At 44.7% G+C, this 21,194-nt stretch overlaps 1 protein-coding gene across 5 annotated transcripts in view; it reads right to left on the bottom strand.

Annotated features, from left to right (window-relative positions):
• SSH2 (slingshot protein phosphatase 2) overlaps nt 1-21,194 on the bottom strand; it is a 611,356-nt gene that overhangs the window by 149,032 nt on the left and 441,130 nt on the right. For 2 of the 5 annotated variants that reach the window (XM_085649241.1, XM_085649243.1), the window contains exon 1: nt 9,832-10,374. The exons of the other annotated variants lie outside the window; for them this stretch is intronic. In XM_085649241.1, coding sequence (XP_085505367.1) covers nt 9,832-9,941 — 110 coding nt within the window. In that variant the 5' untranslated portion in view covers nt 9,942-10,374. Of the gene's footprint in view, nt 1-9,831; nt 10,375-21,194 lie in introns of those variants that run through there. 5 annotated transcript variants of the gene reach the window in all.

The following is a 21,194-nucleotide window of genomic DNA, read 5'->3' as shown; positions in this document are numbered from 1 at the left end:
AATTCCAGTGACCCACGTCAATAAAAAAGGCAAACAGCTATCTATGCCTGAGATGAACCATGCCTCAACTGCTCAACCACACTACTCCAAAGAACCATGAAAGCACAATAGTCCCAACGCTCCAACTCAGATCAAGTACTCCGCATACCAGAAAGTAGAACACACATGCTCTCCAATGCTCTCTCGGTTCATAGAGCTAGATGGTTCCTACAAATTAATAGAACTGGCATAAAGCCGGCCATTAGCTTTCAAAATGGCATTAAGAAGCAACATGTAGCCACAAACACCAATTTAAAAAGACTCTATAAATCCATATTGTCTGGGTTGCTTTTATTAAAATGTAATACCAAATACTACAGGGCGTGTTCAGCCTGTGTGACACTGCCACATTTGGCTGTAAGGGAACAGTGGCACGTAACATTAAATGCATTCATCCAGGTTCAACCAATGTGTGCAACTGGGGAAGCAAGCTGTAAGACTCCGTATCTTGGTTTCATAGTCAACAACTTGGAAACTGGACATACCGTTTATGGTGCAACACAATCTCAAAAAGTTGGTTTTCTAGCAGGGCACACCCTGAACTGAATCTCCTACAAGTGCCTGTCTAAATCCAATGTTTGGCTTTGGTGCAAGTGGAAAATAGTAAAGTGAGAGCCCAGATCTCCAAGTACACATGGTGATGTAGGCCTCTCAATGCCCACCAATGCCATCTTCCCTCTGTCCAGTGGAGCGCATCAGAGAAGTATGTACACTGTAGGCACTTAACATTGCAGGGCACGGGCTGCATGATAAGGTAGCACTGGACTGCTACCCACGGGCATCACTGGCTGGCACAGCACAGATGAACCCCACAGAAATCGGTCTCCGTTGATACCAGGTGAAGTAGAAGGCTCCAGCTTGCATCTTCCCATCTCCTATGGCAGCAAAAGTTGTTTTGTTTGTGCAGGTCTCTTTCTCAGGTAACGGTCTCACACTAAGTAGATGACATGACTAACGACAATGAACACTCACCGTGTGTTACCTAGATACAGGCACCTGAGGCTAAAGACAAACAAGCGTTAGAACCAAGGCCACGGCTTGCGACACGAACGCTAGCGGGGTAACGACAGCTGGACCTGAATTTATCTACTGCTCAACAGGTAAGCTAGCAGGATAACGATGGCTGGACCTGAACTTAGCTACTTCCCAACAGGCCGAGTACCTCGGAATGGGAGGGCTGGAGTAGAGTAGTACACATGCAACCACGCCATAGCAGCCTGCAGAGGGCATTACCCGTAACACTGCTTTAGAGGCCTGTCTTCCTGGGAAGCTAACTTTTCATACTCTAAAGCTACACCATCTCTTAAACGAGGAACACAGACACAATGCTTAGATACTAGCATATATATTAACCAGTGAGCGTTATAAGGAATCCTGGCATGTGATATTTGACCTGTACACTATGGTTCGCCCGCGTTGTGCGCACAACTAATGTCAATGTTTCTCTTTTACTAGGTGCTCTCAGCCAATTTTATTTTAAATAACAGAAATGTGTAATTCACGTGGTGTGGGTATGTGTTCGCTGTAATCACCGGTAATGCCACCTGCATTCGAAGTGAGAGCCTATTTAATTTTTACACATTAAGAAAAAATGGCGCACGTCAGGTAATCTGGGGAAAACTGCAAGAAATCTCTGTTTGGAAAAAAGGGAAGGCCAAACAAAATTATAGTATTTAAACAGATGAGAGCACCCTCGATACCTAGGTGCCTACGCAATTAAAGTGGCATCGAGGTCTATGAAAATACTACTGTGTATGAAACAGAGGTCAATGATTTCTAACACCTGACCTACATTACATATTGTTTGGGGTCAAGAACACAAAGTTTTCATGTTAATGTTTGTCCCCAGGGCAAGTAGGCACACCCCCTGCAGCACCAACCCTTTGGCTGCCAGTTTATAAGACCACACTATTTGGATCTGTGAAAGAGGACTGCACTACGGCAAGATTTGTATCCACGTGTAAAAGTTTTTCAAACTAGTACACAGCATTTGTGAATGCAACGTTTTTACAATTTTGATGAGTGGTCTAAGGTAAGGAAGTGAGCCCAGCTTATATTACGAACAGTTCCAGTACAAAAATATGAATGTTTGCAATATTTACAATCTGGGACTACTTATAATGCTCCAAGAATATTCCTATACTGCATGCAAATATATGCAGAATGATGAAAGCAAGATTGATTATTTGCTTTCAAAATCAAATGTACACAAAACTATTTTGCTAAACTACAATGCAAATTAAAGGCCATTTCTCGGATAGATAATAGACACTTGCTTTAAAGGCATTGTGTACAACATGGCAATTCTTAAACTCACCAAAATGCACCTGCAAGTGTATGGGCTTGCATTCCAGCAGATTCACCATTTTGAAGAATCTACAGAATATACAGTAGTAGGCCTGGAAAAAGCACTTTTCCCAAACGTTTGTGAATTTAGTTTCCAGAGGAGCAAATGTACATGCATGTATCTACTCATGTGGAATCTGCTGAGCAACTTCAAATTCACTTTCCCTACATCTTCCTTGCGTCCTCCCTCTGTAAAAAGATTACTCCTTCTATTGTCAGGAGTAAATATGCAACCTTTTCCAGGTTGAAAAGAGGAGAGAGGAGCTTAAACAAATTTATCTGTGGGTGTGCGCAAATTCAGAACATTCCAACTCTGAAACTAGTGCTTCCTATGTACTTCCGAGGCGGGGAATGTAAATTTGTGGAAAGGTGGCAAAATCAGAGCCTTACCAAAATCAAACCCTGATATAGGTCCTGAAATAATCAGAAGGGCTATTATCAGAATTATCAAGTAATTAGGGCACGGTCAAATTGTCACTGGACTGCATGACACCAAATGTGACATTACAGGGAGCTTTTTTTTTTTAACGGAACAAGTAGATTTTAGAACCACCCTGGCTGTTGGAAGTGCAGATCTTGCTCACCACAGCCAAGCCAAATTCAATGGTCTTTCTACAGGGCCTATCAGTCAGAAGGTAAATGGACCTCAACCTGCCTGAAATGAAAACGGTTTCATTTCACGTCAGTTTTGGAGGGATAAAATGGGACCATGTGTTTTAGGGAGTGCGTTCACTTTTATGCCGGGTGGCACTGGGGGGTCTCAGCATACCAGGCGGAATTTGGCAAGACTCTGTAGATCACATGCCCCTTGATTATAACAGCACTCCTCCAGGACAAGGAGGAACAGCCAAGACGGGCTACTGAAGCAGACAAATAGCACAAATATAACAAGCTCTGTAGAGAGCCGTGTTTGACAACAGGCCCTTTGTTTGGGCTACGAGCCGATGCCAGGCCTCGAACATAATTATAAGTGATGATTCCTTGATCTTGGGCAGACAAGCAGCTCCTCTTGAGCTGGGGGCACTTTGTTCTCCAATGCAAGCAGTGCGCTGATTGGGCGCACTGCCACGACGTGTCCCTTGTGCCGGAGCTCGGGAGGACCAATGCAAGTATCTAGAGAGGGAAGGAGATGTCGAATAGATGGGGCACCGAGGCCAGCCCGGGCCCACCGGCAACATAAACCACTAGTTAGTGATACTCAAACTACAACTGGGAGGGGGTGTACTTGAGGCCCTCCTGACCTTTACATGTGGCCCCCTGGTCAACAGCAGCACTGAGCTACTGTTTGCTTGCCTCAGCACCAACAATGAGAAAGATGCTAATTAAATGGGAAAGCATTTGTTTATACCAGGGGTCTCCAACCTTTGGAGTAATAGGAACAATTGATGTGATGTTCAAATGAAATCATCCTGAGCTAATATTATTATTAGTGTTGTTAATAGTGACCGCATCAGACAAGATTACATTAGTAGCTAATCTATGCCAGATTAGCTGCAGCGATCATCTCGGTGCAGGATTGCAAAAATATCTTTGTCAGTCTGAAATGCCTTTACGTGGGTAATACATATCAGACATAGCTGCAATGCTACTGGCACCAAGGTAATAAGATTAATAATTAATTTCCAATGCTGTATGATTCATCAGATTGATATCAGATTTAACTAGGTTTTAGAAATTATGAGTTCTTAAAATACACATTTTGGTCTTGAAAACACACATTTTTATTTTGGTATACTTGTATTAAGTCAACTAAGCAAAAGCTCCTAATTTAGTAGAAGTCTGGGCTACACACAGAAGAGCTACTCACAGGTAGCTGGAGAGCTACCAGTAGCTAATGGACTACGTGGAGAATAATGATTTATACATTAAAGTAATAAGAAAGAAGAAAAGAAGGCATCCTGCCCCACTTAACATTAGAAACACCTTAATTTTTGAAGACATGTTACAACAAACGTGAAAAAATTAGATTGTCAATTCAAAATTCAAAACGTGAATTTCATTATCATGCAGAAGTGTTTCACCTTAGTATATCAGATTATATTAGTGCATTGAGAAGCATTTCTTTTTTACATGTTAAGTTTCAAAGAGAAATGTAAAACACATTGATGCCTGCCCCCTCACCCCCAACAACAATGTCAAAAGTGAACTAAGAAGCAAGTCACTTGTGTGTATTCTTTGGGTGGCTTGGGTTGCTATTATACATGGACATTATAGTTTATCAAATCAAATATAAAAGAAAAGGTTTGTAAAGTGCACATCCCAACGTCACCACTAATCCTTATGGGTTCCAGAAGAGCGTGCTACTCGCCAAAAAAGTGCTTCAACACCCCATCAGGGGTAACAAACACTATACAAATACAAACCTTTTTCCCTTTTCTATCCCTCCGCTATCCTACTGAATCAAAATAACTGACTAACCTATCCACCACTCAAATTACTTTCATATTTCACTATACTAATTCAACACTAATCCTTTATGGGTTTTGGAGTAGCATGCTACTCGCTGAAAAAGCGCCTTATAAATGCAATTACAATACAATTCAATGTATTTTGAAAGCATCTAATATGTGATAATGAAGGAAATGAAGGAAAGGGAAATAAAACAAATGTCTAGGATCATACTATTTGGTTAAGTGGTGAAGCTGGGATTAATCTCAGGTTTTCTGGTTTCACATTGTGCAATTCAGCCACTGGATGTATATGCTTCGCTTCCCCTACGTCCACCTTACACTTCCTCCCTCCCCGCCACCCTTGGTCACACCACAGACCAAACGTTTTGGTCCCTGTGTAAATGTTTCCAAGTACCCATGCACTACTCAAGAAGGCCTTAACAGCCTGAATACATGCACCCTTGCAGACACCACAAAGTTGTTTTGAAATTCAACTTGCGTAACTTTACATTAATCCTTGACGCCAATGCTAACTACACCAAGCTCCTAGAATACCACTAGCATAGTCAGACATCAGTCGTCGACACAGGAGAGGAACTAAGTATGAGTTAACAAGCAGTAGTGAAGACACTTTGGGGCACGGAAAGTCGACCTCTACACTTCGGGGACGCTGAGGAGACAAGCGATTTTTAAATGCATTGTACCCACAAATATTTTAAATGCCACCCTGAGAGAGAAAAATACATCTGGCTAATTATCTTATTGTTTAAATTGTATCATAAGCATTGGTGAGCGTATGTTTTTACTGTTTGAATGGTTTTAATTAGATAGCAAATAATCTCGCTCTCCCTCCGCTCTCTGGTGGCTGCACTGGGGACAGAGGAAGAAGAGTGCAGTGGACTCGTTGCGAGCTAAAGGGAAGAGAGGTGAAGGAAGAAACCCCAGATGTTTGGGAGGGTGCTTTGCAAACCGGAAGAACCTGGTGCTATTAACACGGGGGTCAGAGGGAAGGGCGAGTGCACTGATGAGCAGCAGTGACGAAATTCGTGAAGGCTGCCACGATCAGAGTAGCAAACACAGGCCCAAGACAAGAGCATCACTCGCAGGCACGTGGGACTGGAGAACAGAGGGATTCAGGAGGCCCACCGAGCACACGCCGAATGGAAGGGAGGATAAAATAATTTTAAAAAAAAGAGTCAACGCCTGGGAGATATGATACCTCGCTTCCCAGCACTCCTCCGAGCCATTTATGTTGGCAGCTGAATAGGCAGCGATTGAAACAGCTTAGGTTCCTAGAATCCAGATATTCTTCTCTCCACAGAGCCCCCGGCCTGCCCACACCCCGAGTTTCAAATAGTCACTGTTTTCCGCATAACAGATAGAGGGGATGTACATAAAGATGTGCTGCTGCCAACTACAGAGAACAAGAGGCTCCTCTGTTCCCGGACACTCTTCTGATACCAGCGTCAAGGCCCAGAAGCCCGAACTCCGCATGATCCCTAGTTAGAAGCGGGGCACAGGAGTCGTTGCAGCGGCACGTCTCAGGCAGAAGCAGGGCCCAGGAGTCAGTGCAGGGCCAGGTCTCAGTAAGGATGAAGCGGGGCCCAGGAGTCAGTGCAGCGACACGTCTCAGGCAGAAGCGGGGCCCAGGAGTCGGTGCAGCGACAGGTCTCAGTAAGGATGAAGCCGGGCCCAGGAGTCGGTGCAGGGACACGTCTCAGTAAGGATGAAGCAGGGCCCAGGAGTCGGTGCAGGGACAGGTCTCAGTAAGGATGAAGCGGGGCCCAGGAGTCGGTGCAGGGCCAGGTCTCAGTAAGGATGAAGCGGGGCCCAGGAGTCAGTGCAGCGACACGTCTCAGGCAGAAGCGGGGCCCAGGAGTCGGTGCAGGGACATGTCTCAGTTAGACAGAAGTGGGCCCAGGAGTCAGTGCAGGGACACGTCTCAGTAAGGATGAAGCAGGGCCCAGGAGTCGGTGCAGGGACACGTCTCAGTCAGGCAGAAGCGGGGCCCAGGAGTCGGTGCAGGGACACGTCTCAGTCAGGCAGAAGCGGGGCCCAGGAGTCGGTGCAGGGACACGTCTCAGTAAGGATGAAGCAGGGCCCAGGAGTCTGTGCAGGGACACGTCTCAGTTAGGCTGATGCGGTGCCCAGGATTCGGTGCAGGGACATGTCTCAGTTAGGCTGAAGCGGCGCCCAGGAGTTGGTGCAGGGACACGTCTCCGGCAGAAGTGGGGCCCGGGAGTCAGTGCAGGGACACGTCTCCGGCAGAAGCGGGGCCCAGGAGTCAGTGCAGGGGCATATCTCAGGCAGAAGCGGGTCCCAGGAGTCAGTGCAGGGGCATGTCTCAGGCAGAGGCGGGGCCCAGGAGTCAGTGCAGGGGCATGTCTCAGGCAGAAGCGGGGCCCAGAAGTCACTGCAGGTACAGGTCTCAGTTAGGCTGAAGCAGGGCCCATGAGTCGGTGCAGTGACACGTCTCAGGCAAAAGCAGGACCCAGGAGTCGGTGCAGCGACACGTCTCAGGCAGAAGCGGGGCCCAGGAGTCGGTGCAGGGACATGTCTCAGTTAGACAGAAGCAGGGCCCATGAGTCGATGCAGGGACAGGTCTCAGTAAGGATGAAGCAGGGCCCAGGAGTTGGTAAAGGGGAACGTCTCAGTTAGGCTGAAGCAGCACCCAGGAGTCAGTGCAGGGGCACGTCTCAGTTAGGCTGAAGCGGTGCCCAGGGGTCAGTGCAGGGGCACGTCTCAGTTAGACAGAAGCGGGGCCCAGGAGTCAGTGCAGGGACACGTCTCAGGCAGAAGTGGGGCCCAGGAGTCTGTGCAGGGGCACGTCTCAGGCAGAAGCGGGGCCCAGGAGTCGGTGCAGGGGCACGTCTCAGTAAGGATGAAGCAGGGCCCAGGAGTCAGTGCAGGGACACGTAGGCTGAAGCAGGGCCCAGGAGTCAGTGCAGGGACACGTCTCAGTGAGGCTGAAGCAGGGCCCAGGAGTCAGTGCAGGGACACGTCTCAGTGAGGCTGAAGCAGGGCCCAGGAGTCAGTGCAGGGCCACGTCTCAGGCTGAAGCGGCATCGAGGAGTCGGTGCAGGGACACGTCTCAGTTAGGCTGAAGCAGCGCCCAGGAGTCGGTGCAGGGACACGTCTCAGACAGAAGCGGTGCCCAGGAATCAGTGCTGGGACACGTCTCAGTTAGGTGTCTTAATGCAGAGATACATACATTGTTGAAGGGCGTGGAGATGTTTAAATCGATATGCGGTGTATTTATCTGATTCGGAACGGATCTATTTATCTATACAATCTGCATAGATAAAATATGTTTGTGCTTTTAATGAAGGTAGGTACCGGTGACACCCGGGTGCAATAATTCGATTAACCTTCCTGTCAGATTCACAGAGCAGCTCACCTTCTCAGGCAGAGAACACACCGCCCTACCTACACCAGAAAGCGCCTACTTATCACCACCACAAATGATTGACAAGGTCTATTCATTTAATTAAGCATGGCCCCTACCCAGGCTGTGGTTATTTAACGTAAGATCCACACCCCCAGCATGTCGTTTGAGGGTGGATATGGGTGGAGGGCCCAGAAAACCGTAACAATTGTACAGCCACGAAGCACGATATCCCTTCAACTAATTTGCCCCAATTCATTACTGTTCCAGATGTTTACTGGCAACAAGTGCACGAGGGAACCCCAATAAGTTCAATTTGGTTTTCGAAAAGGGGTTCGTTCGTCTAACGGACAACCCTGCCGTAGTCTGCCCTACCCACCATTCACTCACTAGCCATGACATGCGATGACTTTAAATGTACCTGCAGGCCTGCCGCCAGTAGCACAAGCACGGCCAAAGCTTACCTCCCGAAGACCCCCACTACCCTCTGCATGACAAATCGAGCTCTGTCCCTCAACCGGCTGCTATTCCTGGCCGCCGTGCTGAGAGGCGCCCAAGGCACCCTGTGTGAACCAGTGCTTGGGAGTGTGTCTGCAGGCAGAGGAGGCGCCTGGAGTTAGGGACTTGAAGCTGCACCACCACTCCCGACATCCTACTCAAAGATACCAGGCCGAGGGAGATTTCCTGACACGCCGGTAGGACTGTTGCAGAGTCAGTAGAAAATCCGACCAAGCAATGTCCTCGTTCCTCTGTGCGCCAGATGACAGACGAAAGACCCCTCAGCGGCAGTCCCGGCCAGTGAATGCCTCCTCAGGACACACAATGGACCCTGTTAGATTCATTATGTCCCCGGTCACCCAACCCACGTGCGGCTTATCACAGCAGCTCCCATCTGCGATAACAAAGCAGCACATGCTTCAGTTAACTTCTGCTACAATTGAAATGCGCCCGACAACAGCAGCAACACTTACAAACCACACTAAGCCAAAGTCCACCAAAAATATGTGCTCCCACCAACAATAAAGATAGCTTTAATTTATATTGCACTTAAAGGTTGTGGAGTAGCTAATGAAAGCTATATTAACATATGAGAAGTGCATGGATGCGTGAAGAAAACAAAACTTTCTAGCAAAAAACAAGCTTGCGCACAGGAAATCTACCCCTATAAAAAGCGTATCTAAGTAATGCTGCTGTTTATCGGACATCGCTGCAATTAAAAGGACAGGTTAAAAACAACACGGCGCAGCCGCCACCAATGTCGTCACAAACTGGGATGAATCACATACGGAAGAAACAAAGTGAACTCAAGACACAATGAGTTCCGGCATTAACAGCAAACCAAACGAATAAAGTAAGAAGGAAACCATGCGACCTCTGGCATTTCACGCTATTGGTGGTGAAGTAGGGACGAGAGGGGCCCCCTGCTCGAGGTGGGTACAAAAAAGCACCCACAGTGATATATATGCACACGGGCTCTAGGAGTCCCGTAGGGACTGGAGGTGGGCAGTGGAAGTCAGGATCGGTAAGATCAGGGCAAAGAGGGCTGGCGGGAACAGTATGAGGGTAGGAGAACTATTGGTGGCACGTATTTAGTGTTCGCAACCAATTATATCCGGAGTCTGTTTAAGTTAACCCAGTCGGGGGGCAATAGCTCGAAATTAGGGTACTCACAGCTGGTTGATGGCATTCTGGGAGATGACGGCATTCTCGGAAAAGTAGGGGATCATCTTTTGCCCGCAGCAGGCGCACAGGCTGCGGCCGCCGAGAGCACCAAGGGTCATCTGGAGCTCGGGCGGGGGGCTGCGGCCTCTTCAGACCGCGAAGCCCAGAAAAAGGCGACCCATTCCGGCGAGGGGTCCGACGCTACGGAAGGGCGGAAGCCATGAACCCGGCAGCCCGGGGCTTGGCACTGGATAGCTGTGTCTGGTCTTAGTTACACAGCTGGGACGGGTGAGGGGTTGCTGTCAGCTTCCCATGAGGCCCCTGTGGGTTTACAGTCCAGATTACAAGGTCCTGTAGCGGGACAGACTCCCACACTCCAAGGTCTCCAAGTGTTGCGTGCCCGGACTGTCTGCAACCCGTGCCGGGCAGCTCCTGCTTTATTCCCGGCCGTTGCCTGCGTGCTCCCCGCCGGGCGGTTCTTCTGTGCCCGGGCTTGTCGGTGCAGTTGATTGTCTCAAGTCCGAACTCTGCTTGTTTCGGATCTGCGCCGCTTTGGCTCAGCGAATCCCCGCCCACAATGCACAGGGCGCCGCCCACTTTTGCCTTTCTCACCCTTGGCTCGACAAGATGCGCATGCGCAGCTACCATGCGGTCTTCGAGGAAGAGAAATCCCATCAGCTGGCGCAGACAACGGTATCAATAGAGCGCAAGCGGCCTTGTGTCTTCACGGCAGCGCCTACCATCTGTAAATGCAGGGGCACTGCCTGTTTGCTAGTTGATAGGTACGCTGTCACGAGACCCGTAGGAGGGGTTCTTCATCCAAGGATTCGTGAGGTAAAAAAGTGCTCTGTCGTGCAAAACTCAAATTCTCATTAAACTGCACTGAGACATCACAAGAGGAGGTTTAGTCTATGATTTTGCATTGCTCTGTTACTAAGTCACAACTGCATTTGGGCCAGGGAAGCTCTGAAAATGCACTAATCATAGCTAGCTGCCAAGTTCCCCGGTCCCTGCGTGATGTTTTGCTCCTGTTTTTTCGTTTGATTTCTCGGACTTGAAATCCTGTTTTATACCATAATAAAAAGGCTGGCGCAGTAGATCACTTATGGACCTGGGAAATTAGGCAGCCATGCAAATCTGGAAGCATAAATGTAGCGGACCAGAGAAGACCAGCAAAGCCACGTTCCAAAATTCTAAACACAAGGAGTGTAATAAATGAAACTGAGAACGCGCTGATCGCATTTTCCAAGAACGCAATTTTTCATTATAACTGGTCTCTACTTATTATTGATTTTTTTCCCCCTGACTAGTGGTATTCAGTATGCTTGTAGAGAAAGCACCCATCTTTTATGTATGATAAATACACTGAACTGGTGTACTGTGCATAGGATGCTGAGACAGTGCAAAAGTGATGGACACAAATGAACATTCTTCACTTGAAAACCATGGCATTACCATGGACTCCAAGCAGACCATGACTGTCCAAGTGGATTAAGCTATCAGGATCAAGTATTCTTATCAAGACAAAGCTGCAACTCATCCTACCACACATAGCAGTCACCCTAAAGGTCCAAGCAACAATCTCTCATGTCCTCTTGAAACTAGATTATGCTAAAGACCTACATAATAGTTCAGAACTGTGCTGCTAGACTACTACTACCACATGTAAAACCAGAAGCTCATCTCTCTCCTGCCATAAAGGCCCTCCACTGGTTACCAGTTACCCGAAGATCCTCTTTCAAGCTGTTTTCAATCACCCACTGGGCAATAAATGGCAAAGGAACACTTTTCATCAGGAAGATCAATCCAACAGACACTGTTGCAAAATTTCAACATGAAAGAAAAAAACCACACAGGTGGATCATCTTTCCCTGTGCAAGAAGCTAAACTACTGAATTTGTTACCCCAAAAAATAAGATCTGCTGAGAACTATCTCAGCTTCAGCAGCCTAGTCACAAGCTGTCTCTTCTCTGCATGATCAAAATACTCACAATACACCAATCTACAGCAACAGTATGAACAAGACATTAAAAACAAAAAAAACAAAAAAATAACATTTGCTATGTATCGACACATATACATCTACACACACCTTACACATTTATATATGTCTATGCATGTAGACAGTGTAATGTGTATAAAAGTATATATAGGGGGTACCTTTTTATAGAAAAATTTATTTGTGGTTTTTTAATCACAGGTTTTCTTTCACCCATATTAGAGGGTACTTAGAATTGCCACTTTGCCTATACTGTAGCTAATTCTCTTTCTTTCTATAGATTTTTCTTTTTTCTTCCTATTCACACAGTAACTCATACACATCATTTAGTAGTAAGAGTTGCCCACCATCTATAAAATTGGCCTTATAACACCTCAGACTCTGGTATTCTTTATCCCATTTAAGGGAATTAACATAGCACCATGGAAGGACTTACCACGTTTGGCTTTTCAGACGAAGATTTACTACCTTATTAGGCCAATTACCATCCACCACTAAAAGAGTCACTGTGTCAAATGCAGATAATAGCGAATGGATAAAACCTATGAACCTAAAGAAAAAAGCGAAAAGAACTGAGTCTCATGCATTATTCATGATTGAGTAACTTAGGGCGGGAGTTATACCCTCAGGCTTGAGGGTACGAAATGTGCCAGCACTCTTCGCAGAAATACAAACATTTTTAGAAAGGTGGTCCCAAATCGCAAACAGATGTTCGCGGGATTGGATGATCCTGATTGTGGAGACAGCCAGGGAGGTAGTGGTTGTCTTAAATCAGGAGATAGCAGATCTTGAAGAGAAACTAAAAAATATGATGGCGCAAGAAGAGGCCAAAGCCAAACTAGATAGTTTAAATAGTGAACTACTTGAGTTCGAGGAGTACCTGATAAAGAAAAAGGCAGATAAATTGAAAAAAGATACTAGATGGTATACTCAGGAGAGGGCATACCCGTATCTGAGTCCAAATTACTATCAGGAGTGGCAGCAAGAACAAAACAATCAGAACCAATATAGACCTAGGAGGAAACAGGTGACTTTTTCAGACACCTTTTCATCAGATACTGATAGCGATGGCTCTCATATGATAGGTGGAGGACAAACAGACTCCAGATCAAGAGGAGGGAGACAAGCACAGCCCCAATATCCACAGCAGTCGCCATATCAAGGTGGACAGGGAGAACAAACTCAATATCACCAAAAGTCTCCTTTTTTAGGGAGAGGTCAGAACAGAGGGCAGAGGAGATACCAAGGAACAAATCAAAAGATTTACCAACAATTGAACCCAGTACCTCCTCAGTCATATATGAGGACCAGAAAGCATCAATATTGGCGTCAGTAAATGCCATACAAAGTTCACCCTCAGATGCTATACCTATATTTAATCTGTCCGAGCACCAACTTAGTAAACATGAAGTGGATGTGCTCAGCAAAAGATATCTCGTTTGTTCCGAGTACTACATGCAACACTTTTCTTTCACACCAAGACATTTTTTCCTTCTTTAGAAAAATCAGATTAAATACATTTTTCGCAACAAACAATAGGGAGGAAACAGATATAAATCTGTCAGGGTGTAAGCCAAAATCTACATTCACACCAACTCTAGACATGGTTGGCCCAGAAGTGGCAATTTATGAAAAATCTGTTCTTAAAGAACTACAAAAAGTGACTAAACACAATTATGGACCTAATCCCAACATGACCAAACAAGAGACCGAAGCACTTAAGTCCCTGCAAAATACCAAGAATATCACGGTTAAACCGTGTGATAAAGGCGGGGGGATAGTGATTATGAATACTCAAAGCTATGAGCAGAAAATACAAACCATGCTGTCAGTCTCAGAACATTATAGGACAGCCAGACGCTCACAACTGCAAACACTGAATACTAAAATACAGGCTATAACTACAAGAGCGTTGGAACAGGGAGACACCTGCCAGAAGGAATTTTAATTTTTGAATGAAAAGGACCCAGTGGTCCCAGCTATAGATGGGGTTCCTAAGACACACAAAAATACGACAAATCCACCTCTTCGCCCCATTATATCATTAATTAATTCCAGCACAGAGCCCATTTCCAAGTATGTGGACAGCTTCTTATGCCCCCTCACTTCCGCATATCAATCGTACATTAGAGATACAGGGGATTTCATTAATAGAATTGACAACATACCCTTTAGACCAGACAGACAATTATTGGTAACACTAGATATCGAGGCACTATATACGAACATACCACAAAAGAGAGCGGTTGAGGCAGTGGCCTCCCTGCTTAGTAGAACGCCAGGGGAGAGACCGGATGAGTTCATATTAGAGTGCCTCAAACTAGTGTTATTCAATAATTTTTTTGAATTCAAACAAGATCTTTACCAACAAATGATGGGGACCAGCATGGGGGCTTCCTGTGCCCCCAGTGTGGCGAACATCTTCATGGGGGAATTTGAGAGAAAACATGTCTACAATGAGGTGGCACCATACTTTGAGAATGTCAGAGAGTGGTGCTGCTTTATTGACGACATTTTTTTCATTTGGGACGGAGACACAGTCACCATACAGGAATATATCTCTTGGCTCAACCTTAATGACGCCAATTTAAAGTTCACGGGCAAATTTAGTAGCCAAAGAGTTGAATTTTTGGACATAGTTGTTCTAGGTGATTCAGGTTTTTTGTCAGTTAGTTTTCTTTGAAAACCCACAGCTAGAAACACAATACTATGCCATGATAGTTTCCATCCCAACAGCCAGAGAGATTCTATCCCCTTTGGGGAATTCCTCAGAATAAGAAGAAATTGTTCTACCAGAGCAGAATATGACACACATGGAGAACAATTAAAAAGAAGACTATTGTAAAGAGGTTACCCTAAAAGGCTTATGAGGACATCATTCAAAAGAGCTAGATTTTATAATCTCGAGGCTCTATTAGGGGGAACACAGCATGACAAAAATGACAAGCTGGTATGTGTCATTAATCATTCACCCCTCAATTTTAAGGTTAAAAAGATTATTGATAAATACTGGACAATACTCAATATGAATGATGATAACACTGCCCTTCAAAGACCAATAGTGGCCTACCGTAGAAATGGCAACATAAGAGATAAGTTAGTGCACACGAGAGAATCAAAGCACAAGTGCATGCAAGACAGTACCATCACAGGCCTACCAATCATCAAAGGGAACCACAGATGTGGGACCTGTGTTGCCTGCGATACAGCTATTGTAACAGACAAATGGGAGTATAATGGAAAATCAGGAACCTTAAAAGACCATACTAATTGTAACAGTTACAACATAATATACCTCATTTTATGACCTTGTGGCAAGGGGTATGTGGGTGAGACAGGACGAGAGTTCAGGCTCAGATATTCCGAACATAGGCCAGCAATAAGAACAGTGAAGCTGGCATCACCCATAGTACATCATTGCAAAAATTATGGACATTCTGACAGAGACCTTCGCTGGCTCATTCTTGAAAAAGTTCAACCAAAATTAGGTCATAATATGACTGATACGCGCAAACAAAGGGAAACATTCTGGATGTACACGCTTAACATGGTAAAAGAAGGTCTAAATGAGTAAATAATATGGAATACAACATGTTGATCAAATTATGCCCCATATCCTTTGATCAATACTTGTGAGACAATTTATCCCTGTCTCACATATATGAGTCAATTTATCTTTGTCTCATACAAAGAGCCTGTACCTTCATTGGCATCGTTCACATATTTGATGGAAGATTACACCTCATAAGTCCAATTTGATTATATCATGCTTAAGGTGTTTTCCATCTTAGCTAGTGTGTTATAAACATCTATAGACAAGTGGCACCACTTGTATTGTTGCAGAAACCGCCAATTATTTAGAGAAGAGCTGAGACTAGTTACATCGCGGATGTCTGGATAAGAAACAATTTAAAAAAAAACTTTTGATCTTTTAAACTCCGACACATCATTGTAAGGAAACATACAGTACCCGATAGTTAAGGTCATGGTAGATCATAGCGTTGGCATTGCTCTAGGCGTTTCAATGCTGTAAGATCAGACTGGGAGAATTACTTTCTATAAATACCACGGCGAACAACAAGCGTTTGTGGTAATTATTTAAACTCACACATCACGGAAATCTCCCAAGTCCAACATGGCGACCGTAATCGCATTGAACTTAGGTCTAGCATAAAGCACCTAAGAAACACCATGTCATGTGATAGACCATAATAGAGCTGCAGCTAGGAAGATAGAGGCTCACACCATCGAGGGTATTTAAATGCTTACTCTTTAGCGTTTAGCCTCTCTGGGCAAGCAGGACTAAGGGATTCGGCACAGAAGGACTTTCACAACAAATACAAGTAAGCACTGTAATAAGCGCTATGCAGATCAGTACCCGTAAAGTCAGAGAGACGTTGTTCGATATTAGGCTAAAGTTATACAAGTAAAGATAGATTACGCCAAAATCTTCTCACCGGTTTAGGTCTGCTTCAATTCTTTTTCTCCTTGCCTGTATAAAAGCTCAGGGGACATATGTATAAGTGTTTATTAAAGAAAAGACCGGCACATAAGTGTGGCGTGAAAGTACTTTGCCAGTTAACATAGAGAAATACTTAGGACGACGCCGTAATACATCGAGAATGGTGCTAAGTACTACAACACGGCGGCAATCATAGTATAACTAGGGGTAATCTAGAAGCAGTCACACTAAGTAAGTGGCTGTAATAAGCATAAGAAAGTCAAAACAGCAATACCAATAATAAATACGTATACGTTTCTCTTTAGGTCTCGGCTCGAAGGCTGCGCTTGCGCAGTCTCACTCCGAGATTTAATGTTAGGAGTGGGGCTTTAACCCGCCCCTTTTTTTGACCTCTTCTCCATTGGCTGGCCTCTGAAATACTGGTCAGCCATTGGAGAAGAGCATTGTCTCTCCAAACAAACCCCGTCTTTTTCGGATTCGGGGGCGTGTTTTTTACTTTCTTTCTCTCCTCTGGAATGTAAACATTCCAGCCAATGGCAAGAGGAGAGAAAGAAAAACACGCCCACGAATCTGAAAATGACGCAGCGTTTCTCCGAGGCATTTCTGGCTGACCTCGGAGAAACATGGTTACCAAGTCGGCGAGCTCCTGCTGCTGCGTGGCCCGGGAGATGATGGTCGATGTGCTTTCCAGTTTTGAAATTGTGTGTAATGTATTTACTTCAGTAAATACATTGGAGACATGCCACATAGGCTCTGATTATGTCCCCTGGCCCTACCTTGCCATTTGTGCCATCGCCCTTTTAATATTCCTCCTGGTGAATGCATAGGTAGCACGCTGGAGCCCCGCTGCTGGCTGTGATTGGCCCGCCTCCTTGTGTTGAAGGACTGCCTGCCCCCTCATTACCAATGGAGTTCCCGAGCACCAGAAATGCCGGGCCAGCAGGCGCTGTTCTGGAATCAGGGGGTGTGAGCACACAGAACCGACAAGAGAGTTAAGCACGCTTCTGAGCGGCGTGCGCGCAGACAGAACAGAAGTGAAGGCGCTGGAAACTGCAGGGGCGGGCAGGGCAGCCCCCTCTCCGTCGGATTTCTCAGCAGTGCTGGGACATACTGCTTCTTCGCACTAGCGCCCCGCCGGACTCGGGGACACCTGGAAGGACTACTGTACCCTGCTGGCCATCGTCCGGAGCCTGCTGGACCTCAACAAGTACCCGACGGCGCTGGAGTACCCTCCCCCCAGCAGAGTGCCTGTCGCCCCCAACCCACCGTCACCAGAGCAAGAGGACCGCAGCAGCCCTGCTCTCAGCCCCCCGGGGCAGCAGGAGGACTTGTACCCATGACCCCCGCCAGGGGCAGCAGGAGGACTGTACCCTTGACACCCGCGACATCAGGGACAGTTCATCCCCGCCACCCACCCCACACCCGCAGGACAGGGGCGGCGCCGACAAAAGGCACCGGTGCCCGCACAGCGGCTGCGGGAAGGTCTACGGCAAGTCCTCACACCTGAAGGCGCACTACCGCGTGCACACAGGTGAGTACTGGGGCAGCCCGTGCGAGCCACGAACAAAAGTGGGGTTTTCTTTCAGGCTGAATCACAGGTGAGTGTCGAAGAGAAGTGCTGTCGGGAGGCACTCCTGGCGGTGACGCGTGGCCGCAGACACCTCGTGTTGCCTGAGACAGGAGCAGGTGTGAGCCAGCTGTGGGTTGCCTGCCTGGGGTGCGGTGAAAGCCTATATACATGTGTCTAGGGCATGGGGCAAACATTGGGGTTATCCGTTTTCTCCCAAAACACAATTTTTATCTCGGGGCTGTGACGAACCTCACTTTCCTACGTATAGTTGCCAAACGTCAGTTTACATGCGAGTCCACTCTAGAATCGTGCCTCATTTCATACTACTTTTTAATGTTTCTAACTAAAAACCGCCTTTTAGATTCTTATTCATAGGCGACGCCGCACTGACTGGTTAGGGTCCATTTTCTAAAGACTGACCCCCCCCCCTACCAAAGAAAATACACATGTAGACGTGTGCATTTATGACTGAACTTGCGGCTCGTGTCCGAGGTTCCTCAGCGCCACCGTGTTCTCTGCTCATAACCGGGAGGGCGTGCCCTACAACAGACGCTTCCAACATATGACCCCAGACAAAAAGCGGGAAATATGACCGAGGATGAGTCTCCTTCCTGTCCTGTGTGGCTCTGTGTGTGGGTGCAAATGCAATAGGTCTCGCATTGGAGAGTGATTAAGCTATTGACATTGTAAATAACAATGCCATTTCTTTAAATGTTTTAAAAACTAAAACATAAACAAGAATAATGTCATGAGCAATGCCAACAGCTCTAACTTTAACAATGCCGAGACCATTGCATTGTAAATGCTTGTTTTAGAAATGTTGTGTGCTTTCTACATCTGATACCGGAAAACAGAGAGAAAATACCGGAATTGGGCTCATGCAGTCCTACTTGCCAAAATAGCACAATTTAACATAAAAGGTAAATGCTTCTCATGAAACTAATGAATGGTGTTGACACAGAGCTTAGGACTGCATTAAGAATAAAAGTAACTTTAGAAATCAATGCGGTTTTTAAACAGAACATTATATTATTACAGATAATCACAGCCTGACTGACTGAACCCTGAGTCTGTTTCCGATCTAATCCGTAATACATTTGAAGATATCATCTCAAGAGACCTCCACACTAAAACTCGGCGTTCTGAACCTTACAGGTAATCCGCAATAAGAGGATCTATCTCACCATATTTGATTAATATAAAAAATAAATCTCTCATATAAAAGAGGGCTTTAAAAGGCAATACAGGTCAATATGTAATAAGAGTAATCTTTCTGCATAGCAGTATTGAGATAGGAGCACTACAGCACCATACTTATGATCTAACTTCGTGTGCTGCAAGAAGCATCAATACTAGGTTTGCCAGTGAATAGTAGACCGCAGGAAAAGAAAACTTCCTGGTTTTCCACATAGGGTCAGTAAAATATTTGATGTTATTATGTAAATATGGTCACAATTTAATCCAGGTCACTATGAGTGTTGCACAGAGGATAATATTCATGACGCACACTAGTCACTTTTCTAATTTTCCCTCTGGTTTTGGCACATTTTAGGTTTGGTGAAGGTCATCTATATCTGACCTCACAATAGTAGATCACTGCTCGTACAGTAAAGTTTTCTTCTTTTTTTCTTTATCTTATTTTCTTCACTCGCCTTATCTCTGCATGATCTATATACTATGTATAGGCAAAGTAGTAAACACAAGATTTTTCCGTGTATTTAATAACTTAGTATCACAACAAACAATTGTTTTGGGCTGCCTTAAAAAGTATTTTTGATAACCCTTCCACCTGCAGATTTCCCCATCGCACCTCTACCACTGAGATTCAGAATAAAAACTAGATGGCCCTGAGGAAGGTGGACAGTAATTAATTGTATCCACCGAAATGTACGTTGGCTAGATGTACTCCTGGCTGACAGCTACACCATGAATAGTTAAACAGGATCTCTACCATGTAGTGGTTTAGCACGTCATTTTAAGCTTGGTGGTGAATGCAAGTTTGAATGTGTGTATGTGTGTATGGTTTGGGTGAGGATGAAATGGAGTGAGAGGTGTGGTGTGATTGGATTTTTTCTCATTAATTATTTTTTCTCTTGATGGGGATATGAAAAGTAATTTCTATATTATCGAAAACGTATTCACATAAATTGTATTTCTAATTATGAAATGTACTGTTCTTGCGTCCGTCATGTTTTAACAATACATGTATAAAAATAAATTTTTTCACTTTATAAAAAAATGATGTTTAAAAAATGTATTTTAAAAAGTGCACTATGGAGTAAAAATATTACTTTGACTAAAAGAAAAATATATTTTGAATAAAATGTATAAATGAAATTACGTAGCAGGCTCTGATCTATTTAGAAAGGGAAGCCCACTAGAGCTTTTTCTAGCTGTAATGAAAGTATTATAGGTCGTGTGGGAGAATTTTGCTGTATGTTCTTGATGTTTTCCCCCTCCTCCCAGACCTGAAAGTATCTATAGGGGGTACCTTTTCATAGAAAAATAAAATAAAAAATATATATGTGTGTGTACATCGATCTATACTTCGTATAGGAATGCAGTTATATGTATGAATGTGTGAATGCATAAACGTGTGTAAGTATTTGTATCCATCTCTATATTTAAAATATATATATATATATATATATACACATATATATATATATATATATGCTGTGATGTTACGTTGTGACCAACAGCCCAAGAAGAGGCGGCAATCCAGCCTTGAAACGCGTAGGCTTCAAACACTTATTATCGGAACTTTAATTGCAAGCTGATGCCTGTTGGCAGAAGCGTTGTCGAGTGCCCTCTGGAAAACTTTTGGGCATTTGGAATAAAAAAAAAAATATACATATATATATATATATATATATTGTATATATAAATACAGAATTCTATACAGTATTCTACATGTTTGGGTTATGTAAACTTGGGAGGACTAAAAAAAACGATTTATCTATGGATTAAATTATATAAGGGTGATGGTCAATGCAATATGATTCAAATATAAGCAAAGAAGAGTCTAATTGATTGCACGAATCAACATCAGCCCATCCAGGGCGTAATAACGACCAATCATGTTGGTTCCTTTGATTGAAAATATTGAAACTATGTATAGTAGCAAAATCAATTGGGGATTATTATATACTTCTTTAGAAATTACTTATTATTGAACCATGAATTATATTGTTTAAGAAGACAAAAACGGAAAGGCACGGTCACTATGTCTTTGGCACACTCTGATATGATAATAGAAATTGATTATGTTAGTCCTTCCTTTAGTTTGGTCAATATCTGTTATGAAATTGAGGAGGACCTAAATACGATATGCTCATGAA

This window comes from Triturus cristatus, chromosome 3_2 (assembly GCF_964204655.1).
Source record: "Triturus cristatus chromosome 3_2, aTriCri1.1, whole genome shotgun sequence".
NCBI lineage: Eukaryota > Metazoa > Chordata > Amphibia > Caudata > Salamandridae > Triturus > Triturus cristatus.
This window is presented reverse-complemented; position numbering and strand designations above follow the sequence as displayed.